The 14,964-nt window shown below is 41.7% G+C and overlaps 1 protein-coding gene across 1 annotated transcript in view; it reads left to right on the forward strand.

The window, feature by feature from the left end:
- brinp2 (bone morphogenetic protein/retinoic acid inducible neural-specific 2) overlaps positions 1-14,964 on the forward strand; it is a 127,579-nt gene that overhangs the window by 92,931 nt on the left and 19,684 nt on the right. The window contains exon 6 of the mRNA XM_061928338.2: positions 6,462-6,698. Within this exon, the coding sequence (XP_061784322.2) occupies positions 6,462-6,698 (237 nt within the window). The remainder of the gene's footprint in view (positions 1-6,461; positions 6,699-14,964) is intronic.

Consider the following 14,964-nt stretch of genomic DNA (forward strand, 5'->3'; position numbering starts at 1 on the left):
AAACTAAAGAGTCCAATAACTAAACAAAACATGATTACACAGACATGACATAATGATACTTTTGGAGAGGGTGGGGCGTGGTTTCACCAAAGGGTCTCCAGGAGTAAAACGTTTGAACAAACTCTCCGACAGTAGCTTTAGAAAAGTGACCGTGGAGCAAAGTGTACACCAAAGCATATTTAGACAAACTTGAATGATCCACAAGGGAAATTGTTCAACACAGTAGTATTTAACACATATAAAAGACCACAAGGATATGTGTTGGTTCAGATGAAGCCCTTCATAGGCATGAGTGGGATGTCCTGCAATGTGAGAGGTCTGCAAAGCTTTGGGTCTTAGTGATTCAAGCTAAGCATATTGTCTGCACGCCACCTGTCACTCTCAACCTCTTGTTCAACGCAGCGTGACAAAGGATTAAGCAATTTCCTATCCGTGTCCCTTCTGGAATGGACGTACTTTGTGTTGAGAGGACGTAAGCAGAAAGGTAGAGAGCGTGATGGACACAATAGGGCGAGTCCTAGTGCCAGATGGAAATTGCCATTTGAAATGAGATGCCAGAAGCGTGAAGCCTGCAATCCACCAAGGAGCTTCTGTTCATTCTCTGCCTGCATTTTGCATGGAAACGTCAAATGACACCAAGCCAACAGGGAAGAGCGTCAAGTACAATCTATGTGGCAAATCAGTGCATGTCAAATCCCATCTGAAATGACTTTTGTTCACACTGACATTGGATTTGTTACATTGTCACATTTGCCATCCAAAGACTTGCAGTCTTGTCCCCAAACTGGATGAATTTCAAATGGTGGCAGTATAAAGAAAAGCACATAATGAATCTTGGCCTACCCTTCCTGACTCCTTCCTCTCAACAGCAAATGATCTCTCTGTCGTAAAGACCCAAACTGAAGTCAATCAAAATATGAACAGGGCAAAATGAAATGAAAAGAGCCACAGAGACACTCCAACTTGTTGTTAATTTCACACATCAACTTCCAATTATTGTGACGCACAACCCTCCAAACACTAACACACACCATCAAAACTCTCCAGCTTATTCAAAAATGTAAGGACGGAAGAGCCACTTGAATCTGGACTGGAAGAATCCTACATTCAAATCTCTCATGGCTTTTGCCTCTAAACTCCGTCTTAGTCGACGAACCAAGGAACCCACGAGAATCGGAAAAAACGTGCAATTCAATCATTGACCTCGTTTTTACAAACTACTGTACAAATATGTCAATTCTGGAGTAATAAAAGCAGCAAACTCTGACCATTTTCTACACGGTCAGGATGAAACTAAGACGTGTAAAAGGACATGCAACTTTGGGAAATATACCAAATTCAAAACTAGCTCAGTTCAACAATGAAATAAGTTCCATCGACTGGAATGATGAAGTATCCACAAAGAATCGGGGACGAATTTGAACAAATGTTCATACAAACAGTGAAACTGTACGTAAAAAAAATGTCTCTGTACAAAAAGTCCAAACAACAGACTACAGTTAGTCTCCTCCAAGGCTGGAATACTGTAACAGACTACAGTTAATCTCCTCCAGGTCAGAATACTGTAACAGACTACAGTTAGTCTCCTCCAGGTTGGAATACTGTAAAAGACTACAGTTAGTCTCCTCCAGGTTGGAATACTGTAACAGACTACAGTTAGTCTTCTCCAGGTTGGAATACTGTAACAGACTACAGTTAGTCTTCTCGAGGTTGGAATACTGTAACAGACTACAGTTAGTCTCCTCCAGGTTGGAATACTGTAAAAGACTACAGTTAGTCTCCTCCAGGTTGGAATACTGTAACAGACTACAGTTAGTCTCCTCCAGGCTAGAATACTGTAAAAGACTACAGTTAATCTTCTCCAGTTTGGAGTACTGTAACAGACTACAGCTAGTGATACCAGGTTCCCTAGAGCACAATGCTACGTGATACCAGGTTCCCTAGAGCACAATGCTACGCGACACCAGGTTCCCTTGAGCACAATGCTACGTGATACCAGGTTCCCTAGAGCACAATGCTACGTGACACCAGGTTCCCTAGAGCACAATGCTACGTGATACAAGGTTCCCTAGAGCACAATGCTACGTCTACTTCCATCACACATGGGATTTGATGAGATGCCGTAGCTTCTTAGAGATATATAGTCTTCTCTCGCCACTTGGCGCATAAAAGTACCCTTGAGTACCCTTTCTTTGACTTATTGTTTCTACAAACACCACCATCTTGTGGTCAGACTCGCTCGTTGCATGTCTCCGACCACCACCAAGTTGCATTCAAATATTTAATGTTACAGCAGACATTCATTCACATTCTCCCACCACTGGGTGGAGTGCCTTGCCCAAAGACACAACGGCTCTAGCTGGGTTTCATTGCAGTTTTTTTTTGCTGAATAAAAGCCATCTTTCTAAAAGTTTGATTAAAGAACATTTGTGACTTGTAGGTCTTTCCATTAAAGGCTATTTTGCATCATGAGCCGGACATTTCCTACCATGTCAGCAGTGTGTCTTTTTCAATGGAACAACAACACCATGTCAGTGTCAGCAGTGTGTCTTTTTCAATGGAACAACAACACCATGTCAGTGTCAGCAGAGTGTCTTTTTCAATGGAACAACAACACCATGTCAGTGTCAGCAGAGTGTGTGTGTTTCAATGGAACAACAACACCATGTCAGTGTCAGCAGAGTGTGTGTTTCAATGGAACAACAACACCATGTCAGTGTAAGTAGAGTGTGTGTGTTTCAATGGAACAACAACACCATGTCAGTGTAAGTAGAGTGTGTGTGTTTCAATGGAACAACAACACCATGTCAGTGTCAGCAGAGTGTGTGTGTTTCAATGGAACAACAACACCATGTCAGTGTCAGCAGAGTGTGTGTGTTTCAATGGAACAACAACACCATGTCAGTGTCAGCAGAGTGTGTGTGTTTCAATGGAACAACAACACCATGTCAGTGTCAGCAGAGTGTGTGTGTTTCAATGGAACAACAACACAATGTCAGTGTCAGTAGAGTGTGTGTGTTTCAATGGAACAACAACACAATGTCAGTGTCAGCAGAGTGTGTGTTTCAATGGAACAACACCATGTCAGTGTCAGCAGTGTGTGTGTTTCAATGGAACAACACCACCATGTCAGTGTCAGCAGAGTGTCTTTTTCAATGGAACAACAACACCATGTCAGTGTCAGCAGAGTATGTGTGTTTCAATGGAACAACAACACAATGTCAGTGTCAGTAGAGTGTGTGTGTTTCAATGGAACAACAACACCATGTCAGTGTCAGCAGAGTGTGTGTGTTTCAATGGAACAACAACACCATGTCAGTGTCAGCAGTGTGTGTGTTTCAATGGAACAACAACACCATGTCAGTGTCAGCAGAGTGTGTGTGTTTCAATGGAACAACAACACCATGTCAGTGTCAGCAGTGTGTGTGTTTCAATGGAACAACAACACAATGTCAGTGTCAGTAGAGTGTGTGTGTTTCAATGGAACAACAACACCATTTCAGTGTCAGCAGAGTGTGTGTGTTTCAATGGAACAACAACACCATGTCAGTGTCAGTAGAGTGTGTGTGTTTCAATGGAACAACAACACCATGTCAGTGTCAGCAGAGTGTGTGTGTTTCAATGGAACAACAACACCATGTCAGTGTCAGCAGTGTGTGTGTTTCAATGGAACAACAACACCATGTCAGTGTCAGCAGAGTGTGTGTGTTTCAATGGAACAACAACACCATGTCAGTGTCAGCAGTGTGTGTGTTTCAATGGAACAACAACACCATGTCAGTGTCAGCAGAGTGTGTGTGTTTCAATGGAACAACAACACCATGTCAGTGTCAGCAGAGTGTGTGTGTTTCAATGGAACAACAACGCCATGTCAGTGTCAGCAGAGTGTGTGTGTTTCAATGGAACAACAACACCATGTCAGTGTCAGCAGAGTGTGTGTGTTTCAATGGAACAACAACACCATGTCAGTGTCAGTAGAGTGTGTGTGTTTCAATGGAACAACAACACCATGTCAGTGTCAGCAGAGTGTGTGTTTCAATGGAACAACAACACCATGTCAGTGTCAGCGGAGTGTGTGTTTCAATGGAACAACAACACCATGTCAGTGTCAGCATAGTGTGTGTGTTTCAATGGAACAACAACACCATGTCAGTGTCAGCAGAGTGTGTGTTTCAATGGAACAACAACACCATGTCAGTGTCAGCATAGTGTGTGTGTTTCAATGGAACAACAACACCATGTCAGTGTCAGCAGAGTGTGTGTGTTTCAATGGAACAACAACACCATGTCAGTGTCAGTAGAGTGTGTGTGTTTCAATGGAACAACAACACCATGTCAGTGTCAGCAGAGTGTGTGTTTCAATGGAACAACAACACCATGTCAGTGTGTGTGTTTGATGTAATAGAAAAAGAGTGTGAGGTACCAAAACCTTCATCTCAAGCCAAGACTTCGACTTCTGTGCAGAGATCCTGTACTCTGCACTTTAACAAAGGCTTAAAACACATTTTGATCACACACACACACACACACACACACACACACACACACACACACACACACACACACACACACACACACACACACACACACACTGTCCTATTACAGATAAGTAGTCTCCATGGGGAGGTCTAAGAGCTTCAAATTGCTGAAAATGAAAAGTGCAATTTGTGGTTTGATGAAGATGTAGGAAGTGTTTGTGTGTGAAATATGTGGCAACACACAAAGATGTTAGCATCTTTCACTTCTTCTTTCTTAGTGCTGTTGCCTAGCAACATTACGTAATGAAGCATGAACATACTAAACATAGTATAGACCATACATACATATACACATACATACATGTATACACATATATACATACATACATACATACATACACACTGTTGCGTTTTGGACCAGTTGTTCCTCCCAGGGAATTCAAGTCACAAGTCGCTCCCAAGCTCTTTACGACACTGAGTTGAAAAACCACCAGAGACAGAATAGGTATTTTGTAATATATTTGCAAAGCTTTGCATATATACATTGAGACCAGTCCAGCATAGAACATTCAATCTAGCGTCGCCAAGATGCTCTGTCCCCCGAAACACCCTCTCCCCTTAAGTCTCTCTTCCTCCCCCCCTGGCAGTCATGTCTCTCTAGCCAAAACAAATGCTTATTATCGCTCTCTCTAACATTCCTCACTTCAAGGTTAAGCACACAGTTTTGCAGACAACCAAAAGACCACATTTGGAAGAAAAACCCTAGCTGTTTTGTAATATGACAATGAAATAAAAAGAAGTAACACTTAAATTCGGATATATGTAAATATCTGCCTCCGACAACACATATATACATACATACATACATACATGTATACACACATATATACATACATACATACATACATGTATACACACATATATACATACATACATACATACATACATGCATGTATGTTTGCATACATACATGCATGTATGTATGTATGTATGTATGTATGTATATATGTGTGTATACATGTATGTATGTATGTGTGTGTGTGTGTGTGTGTGTGTGTATGTATGTATGCATACATGTGTGTGTGTGTGTGTATGTATGTATGCATACATACACACACACACACACACACACACACACACACACACACACACACACACACATACATACATACATACATACATACATACATATATACTACATACATACATGTATACATACACGTACACATACATACATACATACATACATACACGTACACATACATACATACATGTATACACAAATACAATACAAATACAGTACATACATACACACATACAGTACACACATTCACTGTACTCACATTGACATATAATGACATTTCATCAAACAAATTAACGTTGCTATTAACGACAAACTGACAAAGCTTAACCTATTGTTACTATAACAATCTACAAGTTGAATACAGTTTGCTTCTCTTCCTGCTTTATTTAGTATTTGAAGTTATCATGACATAAATGTGTTCAGAATGAGAATCAGAAGTACTTTAATAATCCCCCAGGGGAAATTAGAAACTATTGTATTGTTGATAATAGAGGTCAAGTATTGGTATTGTTCATTATCAATAGTGATATTTCTATTGGTATTTGTATTGATCCATTTGTAGTGTAATAATGCTCATTGTCATTTCTCTATTATTATTTATTTTTGCTATCACTTTTACATCATATTTGTACACATCCTTTTTGCTGATCTTGCTCTATTGTTGTTGTTGTTGTTGTCTCTAGACAATAACAACATAGCATAAAGACAATAACAACATAGCACACACACACACACACACACACACACACACACTCTTGTATTTGTTACCTCCTTGAGACCTCCACTAAATATCTACCTGTAGTATTATAATAAAAGTCCTCATGTTAAAGCAGTTGCTAACTCTTAAAGAGGTACAAATATTATTAATAATAATAATAATAATAATGTCATGTGTGCAGGTTTGCAGGATGTCCTACCAGAGTTCCTGCGAGGTCGCTTCGTGGAGGCGGCCCTGAGCTACGTGGCGTGTAACTCGGAGGGCGACTTCCTGTGTCGCAACAACGACTGCTGGTGTCGATGCTCTCCTGGCTACCCACAATGCAACTGTCCCTTGGCAGACATCAGCGTCATGGAGGACAACCTGCAGCAAAGCAAACACGCCTGGAACGCTTTCAACCAGGACTTCATGGACTCAGGTATTATTCAGGATCCAGTCCGACTATTTCACACGCACTAAATGGTAACTAACAGTGTCATATGCCAATAAATCATGGACAGAAAAAAGTGTTTAAGAAATAATATTGTGATAATAATAATAATGAATGCTAATAATAACAACTGTTATGATTTGTTCGGCCATTCTATGTTTACTTGTTTTTGGTTCACTTCCTTTCTTGTGCTCTTATTTTGTTTCCACTTCCTGCTCTGTTGGTGTTGTTCCTGCACTGGCTTCACACAGTTGTCTTCACCACCTGGGGGTGATTAGTAGTCATGCTTTCACTCATCACCTGGCCACTATTTAACACCTGGGGGTGATTAGTAGTCATGCTTTCACTCATCACCTGGCCACTATTTAACACCTGGGGGTGATTAGTAGTCATGCTTTCACTCATCACCTGGCCACTATTTAACACCTGGGAGTGATTAGTAGTTATGGCACTATTTAACACCTGGGGGTGATTAGTAGTCGTGCTTTCACTCATCACCTGGCCACTATTTAACACCTGGGGGTGATTAGTAGTCATGCTTTCACTCATCACCTGGCCACTATTTAACACCTGGGAGTGATTAGTAGTCATGCTTTCACTCATCACCTGGCCACTATTTAACACCTGGGAGTGATTAGTAGTCATGCTTTCACTCATCACCTGGGCACTATTTAACACCTGGGGGTGATTAGTAGTCATGCTTTCACTCATCACCTGGCCACTATTTAACACCTGGGAGTGATTAGTAGTCATGCTTTCACTCATCACCTGGGCACTATTTAACACCTGGGGGTGATTAGTAGTCATGCTTTCACTCATCACCTGGGCACTATTTAACACCTGGGGGTGATTAGTAGTCATGCTTTCACTCATCACCTGGCCACTATTTAACACCTGGGGGTGATTAGTAGTCATGGTTTCACTCTTCACCTGGCCACTATTTAACACCTGGGGGTGATTAGTAGTTATGGCACTATTTAACACCTGGGGGTGATTAGTAGTTATGGCACTATTTAACGCCTGGGGGTGATTAGTAGTCATGGTTTCACTCATCACCTGGGCACTATTTAACACCTGGGGCCTGGGGGTGATTAGTAGTTATGGCACTATTTAACACCTGGGGGTGATTAGTAGTTATGGCACTATTTAGTCATGCTTTCACTCATCACCTGGCCACTATTTAACACCTGGGGCCTGGGGGGTGATTAGTAGTTATGGCACTATTTAACACCTGGGGGTGATTAGTAGTTATGGCACTATTTAGTCATGCTTTCACTCATCACCTGGCCACTATTTAACACCTGGGAGTGATTAGTAGTCATGCTTTCACTCATCACCTGGGCACTATTTAACACCTGGGGGTGATTAGTAGTCATGGTTTCACTCATCACCTGGGCACTATTTAACACCTGGGGGTGATTAGTAGTTATGGCACTATTTAACACCTGGGGGTGATTAGTAGTCATGGTTTCACTCATCACCTGGGCACTATTTAACACCTGGGGGTGATTAGTAGTTATGGCACTATTTAACACCTGGGGGTGATTAGTAGTTATGGCACTATTTAACGCCTGGGGGTGATTAGTAGTCATGGTTTCACTCATCACCTGGGCACTATTTAACACCTGGGGCCTGGGGGTGATTAGTAGTTATGGCACTATTTAACACCTGGGGGTGATTAGTAGTTATGGCACTATTTAACACCTGGGGGTGATTAGTAGTTATGGCACTATTTAACACCTGGGGGTGATTAGTAGTTATGGCACTATTTAACACCTGGGGGTGATTAGTTTTTAACATTTGTGTGTGGGTGTGGACACACTTAGTATTTTTTAGCACTAAGTTTGCTGCTTAGTTCCTCTTTATTTACCCCACTTCACTCTTGGGTGTATTTTGGACTTGAAACATTTCTTAAGCTGCACGCGGTCTCCTGATTGTTTGAAATCTCCACTTCAACTAAGTAGAACATTCTCAACAACAACAACAATAATAATAATAATAAAACAACAACTACATGTTTGTGTACATTGATGTTTTGCTCAATTGCTCCTCCAGGCTTAGTGATGTTCTCTTCATACATGATGTCATGTGACCAGAGTGTGTGTTAAGTGTCACAAGTCATGTGACCAGAGTGTGTGTTAAGTGTCACAAGTCATGTGACCAGAGTGTGTGTTAAGTGTCACAAGTCATGTGACCAGAGTGTGTGTTAAGTGTCACAAGTCATGTGACCAGAGTGTGTGTTAAGTGTCACAAGTCATGTGACCAGAGTGTGTGTTAAGTGTCACAAGTCATGTGACCAGAGTGTGTGTTAAGTGTCACAAGTCATGTGACCAGAGTGTGTGTTAAGTGTCAGAAGTAAAAAGTGTGCTTCCAGCTGTGAGACGGACGACACTTTCCACCATTGTCAAGTGTCAACACCATCCAATTATACCCTATCAAATGTCACTGTGTGTGTGTGTGTGTGTGTGTGTGTGTGTGTGTGTGTGTGTGTGTGTGTGTGTGTGTGTGTGTGTGTGAGAAGACTAGCAAGCCTTTTAGTTAACGAGGTGCTTCTTAATGAGACCCTACACACATTTTTAGTTTTTTTTAAATCAGTTTTATTTTTCCTTTTCAGTTTCATCTTCTCCACAATTTCTAAGCATTGGCTCATATTTCATCTAATAATATATATACATATATTATAATAATTATATATTATAATGATTATATAATAATATATCTACATATATTATAATGATTATATAATAATATATCTACATATATCATGATAATTATATAATATTATAATAATTATATAATAATATATCTACATATATTATAATAATTATATAATAATATATCTACATATATTATAATAATTATATAATAATATATCTACATATATTATAATAATTATATAATAATATATCTACATATATTATAATAATTATATAATAATATATCTACATATATTATAATAATTATTTAATAATATATCTACATATATTACCGCCTCTAAATTGCCATCCAATTGAAGTACTTTGATTAGTGCATTTTGTCAGGGGACAATAGAAACACCTTAGTTGAGTTTTCTCATGAATTTTATGTGGTGGAATGTCCGAATCTTAAACAGCAACAAAAATGAATTTAGTACAAACGTTTTATTTAGCCATAATCAAATGGTACAAGGTTGGATTGAATTGCCATGCAAACAGACAATGTCTCCGGAGACGTTGGATGAAGCAAGAATCATGCAAATCATACCTGGACTTGGTCTACTTGGTTATTTATGTGTTTCCCTCGTGTGTCAAGGTCCAGTTGTTTTGGACCTGCTTTTTCTGCAACCTCCTTGAATCCCTTAGCCCAGGGGTCGGCAACCCGCGGCTCCGCTTTGTTCACTCAGCTGCATACTTGCCGACCCCCCCGATTTTGCCGGGAGACTTCCGGATTTCAGACCCCCCCGATTTTCCCGGGAGACTTCCGGATTTCAGTGCCTCACGCAGAAAACTCCCGGGAATACTATTCTCCTATTTTCACCCCTACAATAATAATAAGGGCGTGCCATGATGGTACAGCATTTAGCGCCCTTTACAATCTGCCAGCTCAGCCTCTTGTCATAAGCATCTCCTGCTAGCACATGTAAGGGACAGCAAGGCATACTTGTTCAACAGCCACACAGGTTACACTGACGGTGGCCGTATAAAACAACACTCTTACTAATAATGCGCCACACTTTGAACCAAAACCAAACAAGAATGACAAACACATTTCGGGAGAACATCTGCACCTTAACACAACATAAACACAACAGAACAAATACCCAGAATCCCATGCAGCCCTGACATTATACACCCCTGCTACCACCGTCTTACGTCCCAGCAAATGACAATCATGAGGTCCAAGGAACTGAAGAACTGCCCAAGGAGCTCAGAATTGTGGCAAGGCACAGATCTGGCCAGGGTTACAAAGTCATTTCTGCAGCACTCAAGGTTCCTAATAGCACAGTGGCCTCCATAATCCTTACATAGAAGTTTGGGACGACCACAACTCTTCCTAGACCTGGCTGCCCAGCCAAACTGAGCAATGGTGGGAGAAGGGCCTTGGTGTGCGAGGTCAAGAAGAAGGCTGAGCTCCAGGGAGATGGGAGAAAGTTCCTTAAATGTCACCAATCATTGCAGCCCTCCACCAGTTTGGGCTTTAAGGCAGAGTGGCAAGACGTATGAAAGCCAGCATAGTTTGCCAAAAAAAACATATGAAGGACTCCCAAACTATAAGAAATACGATTCTCAGGTCTGATGAGACCAAGATTGAACTTTTTGCTGTTAATTCTAAGCGGTATGTGTGGAAAAAAACTGCTCATTACCTGGCCAATAGTGAAACATGGTGGTGGCAGCATCATGCTATGGGGGTGTTTATGAGCTGCAGGGACAGGACGACTGGTTGCAATCAAAGGAAAGATGAACGCGGCCAAGTACTGAGATATCCTGGAAGAAAACCTCTTCAGGACCTCAGACTGGGCCGAAGGGTCACCTTCCAACAATTAGAATTAGAATAGATTTGACTTTGTTGGCATTGAATGTGTTCAAAACAGTGCAGCAAAATGCAGTTTAGCATCCAAGCAGAAGTGCAATAGAGCAAGTGTTAGATCATATTTACACACGGATAATTATAGATGAAAGCTGCCATTGCTAATATTGACATGCTTTTCAGGGTGAGAGTTCAAGAGTGTTACTGCTCTGTGAAAGAAAATGTCTCTGAGCCAGCTGGTCCTGGCACAGAGGCTGGAAAGTCTGTGTGCAGCATGAGCGAGGTTAAGAGCCCTATGTGGAGAGCGCTTGCTCAAGGGCAGTGAGTGGAGTCCAGTTGATGGTGATTCACGCTAAAGTACAGTTCCCATACCCGGCTGAGATGCAGTTTGTTCAAAGGATTTCTATCACATGGGACATGTGAGTCTTCTTGGGAGTCCACAAGAAGAAAAGGCGCTGGTGGACCTTCTTGACAAGGCTCCAGGTATGAGGGTTCCCAGGAATTTAAAGCTGGGAACCCTCTCCACCGCCGTCCGTTAATGGAGTTGTGATATCCTTCTCTACTTTGCCTAAAGTCCACCATTAGTTCCTTGGTTGAGGTGCAGATTGTTGTCAGTACACCAGGGGCATAGATGGTGGTACTTTCATCCTTATTGTGGATGAGGCCCATCAGTGTGGTGTCATCTGCAAACTTGGTGATGGACACTGGTCTGCAGCCCTGAATCCGCCCCGCTTCCTGCCTCTGGTCAGCGGGCACCTCTGCCCAGCCAAGTAGACCTCGGGTGTTCTGGAGACGTTGGGGATGTGTTGAAGCCATAAGAGATGTGTAAAGATGGTAAGATGGTAGAGCGGATATATTCCGTGTAAACAACCCTGAGATGAGCAGGAATAGTTGCAAAACTAGAGAGATACTGGGCCTCATTAGTGGGCAAGACCCTAAGCACACAGCTAAAATGCCCATGGAGTAAACTTTCTTAACCAGCCAGAGCCCTGACCTAAACCCAATTAAACACCTCTGAAAATGGCTGTCAACCAACGTTTACCATCCAAGCTGACAGAACTGGAGAGGTGATGATGCACACCATTAAGAACGTGATTGACATCAAGTGATTGATAAAAGTCTTCAGCCTTGCTTGTTGTTGGTCTACAGCAGTGGTCCCCAACCACCGGTACCGGTCCATGGATCGATTGGTTCCGGGCCGCACAAGAAAAAAAAAAAAAAAAAAAAAAAATATATATATATATATATGTTTTTTTTTTTAATTAAATCAACATAAAAAACACAAGATACACTTAAAATTAGTGCACCAACCCAAACAAACTTCCTCCCTGTCATGTCTGTGTAATCATGTTTTGTGTTAAGTCATGTTTTTGTTTAGTTATAGGACTCTTTAGTTTCTGGCTTTTCACTCCCTTTTCTTGTTTCCATGATTACCCATTAGTTTCACCTGTTCCACGTTTGGACTCATTGTGCACTCTTGTTTGTCACCATAGCAACCATTAGTTTTCACCTGTCACGTCACGCACCTGTTTCACGTTTTCAATCAATCAATCAATCAATCTTTATTTATATAGCCCTAAATCACAAGTGTCTCAAAGGGCTGCACAAGCCACAACGACATCCTCGGTACAAAGCCCACATAAGGGCAAGGAAAAACTCACCCCAGTGGGACGTCGATGTGAATGACTATGAGAAACCTTGGAGAGGACCGCATATGTGGGTAACCCCCCCCCCCTCTAGGGGAGACCGAAAGCAATGGATGTCGAGTGGGTCTGACATAATATTGTGAGAGTCCAGTCCATAGTGGATCCAACATAATAGTAAGAGTCCAGTCCATAGTGGGGCCAGCAGGACACCATCCCGAGCGGAGACGGGTCAGCAGCGCAGAGATGTTCCCAGCCGATGCACAGGCGAGCGGTCCACCCCGGGTCCCGACTCTGGACAGCCAGCACTTCATCCATGGCCACCGGACCTGTGCCCCCCCCCCCCCTCAAGGAAAAGGGGAGCAGAGGAGAAAAGAAAAGAAACGGCAGATCAACTGGTCTAACAGGGGGTCTATTTAAAGGCTAGAGTATACAAATGAGTTTTAAGATGGGACTTAAATGCTTCTACTGAGGTAGCATCTCTAAGTGTTACCGGGAGGGCATTCCATAGTACTGGAGCCCCAATAGAAAACGCTCTATAGCCCGCAGACTTTTTTTGGGCTCTGGGAATCACTAATAAGCCGGAGTTCTTTGAACGCAGATTTCTTGCCGGGACATATGGTACAATGCAATCGACAAGATAGGACGGAGCTAGACCGTGTAGTATTTTATACGTAAGTAGTAAAACCTTAAAGTCACATCTTAAGTGCCCAGGAAGCCAGTGCAGGTGAGCCAGTATAGGCGTAATATGATCAAACTTTCTTGTTCTTGTCAAAAGTCTAGCAGCCGCATTTTGTACCAACTGTAATTTTTTAATGCTAGACATAGGGAGACCCGAAAATAATACGTTACAGTAGTCGAGACGAGACGTAACGAACGCATGAATAATGATCTCAGCGTCGCTAGTGGATAAAATAGAACGAATTTTAGCGATATTACGGAGATGAAAGAAGGCCGTTTTAGTAACACTCTTAATGTGTGACTCAAACGAGAGAGTTGGGTCGAAGATAATACCCAGATTCTTTACTGATTCGCCTTGTGTAATTGTTTGGTTGTCAAATGTTAAGGTGGTATTATTAAATAAATGTCGGTGTTTAGCAGGACCGATAATCAGCATTTCCGTTTTCTTGGCGTTGAGTTGCAAGAAGTTAGCGGACATCCATTGTTTAATTTCATTAAGACACGCCTCCAGCTGACTACAATCCGGCGTGTTGGTCAGCTTTAGGGGCATGTAGAGTTGGGTGTCATCAGCATAACAATGAAAGCTAACACCATATTTGCGTATGATGTCGCCTAGCGGCAGCATGTAAATACTAAAGAGTGCAGGGCCAAGAACCGAACCCTGAGGAACTCCGCACGTTACCTTAACATAGTCCGAGGTCACATTATTATGGGAGACGCATTGCATCCTGTCAGTAAGATAAGAGTTAAACCACGACAAAGCTAAGTCTGACATACCAATACGTGTTTTGATACGCTCTAATAAAATATTATGATCGACGGTATCGAAAGCAGCGCTAAGATCAAGAAGCAGCAACATAGATGACGCATCAGAATCCATCGTTAGCAGTAGATCATTAGTCATTTTTGCGAGGGCTGTCTCCGTAGAGTGATTTGCCCTGAAACCGGATTGAAAAGGTTCACAGAGATTGTTAGACACTAAGTGTTCATTTAGCTGCTGTGCGACAATTTTTTCGAGGATTTTCGAAATAAAGGGAAGGTGGGAGACCGGTCGGTAGTTTACCATGAGGTCAGGATCAAGGTTAGGTCTTTTGAGCAGAGGATGAATAACCGCTTTCTTGAATGCTAGGGGAACAGTGCCAGAGGAAAGTGATAAGTTTATAATATTTAGCACTGATGGACCTAATAATACAAAAAGCTCCTTGATAAGTTTCCCAGGAAGTGGGTCAAGTAAACATGTTGTTTGTTTTATCCCACTTACACGCTGTAATAGTTCCTCTAATGTTATTTCATCAAAAAGAGAGAGACTATTTTGTATTGCAGTATCCGTCGTAGATACAGTTGTATCTGTGTTCATAGAACCCAGTTGTAGCTGGGATGCATTGTCTTTAATCTCCTTTCTAATGAGTTCAATTTTCTTATTA

The sequence above is a fragment of the Nerophis lumbriciformis genome, linkage group LG33, assembly GCF_033978685.3.
Source record: "Nerophis lumbriciformis linkage group LG33, RoL_Nlum_v2.1, whole genome shotgun sequence".
NCBI classification, from domain to species: Eukaryota; Metazoa; Chordata; class Actinopteri; order Syngnathiformes; family Syngnathidae; genus Nerophis; species Nerophis lumbriciformis.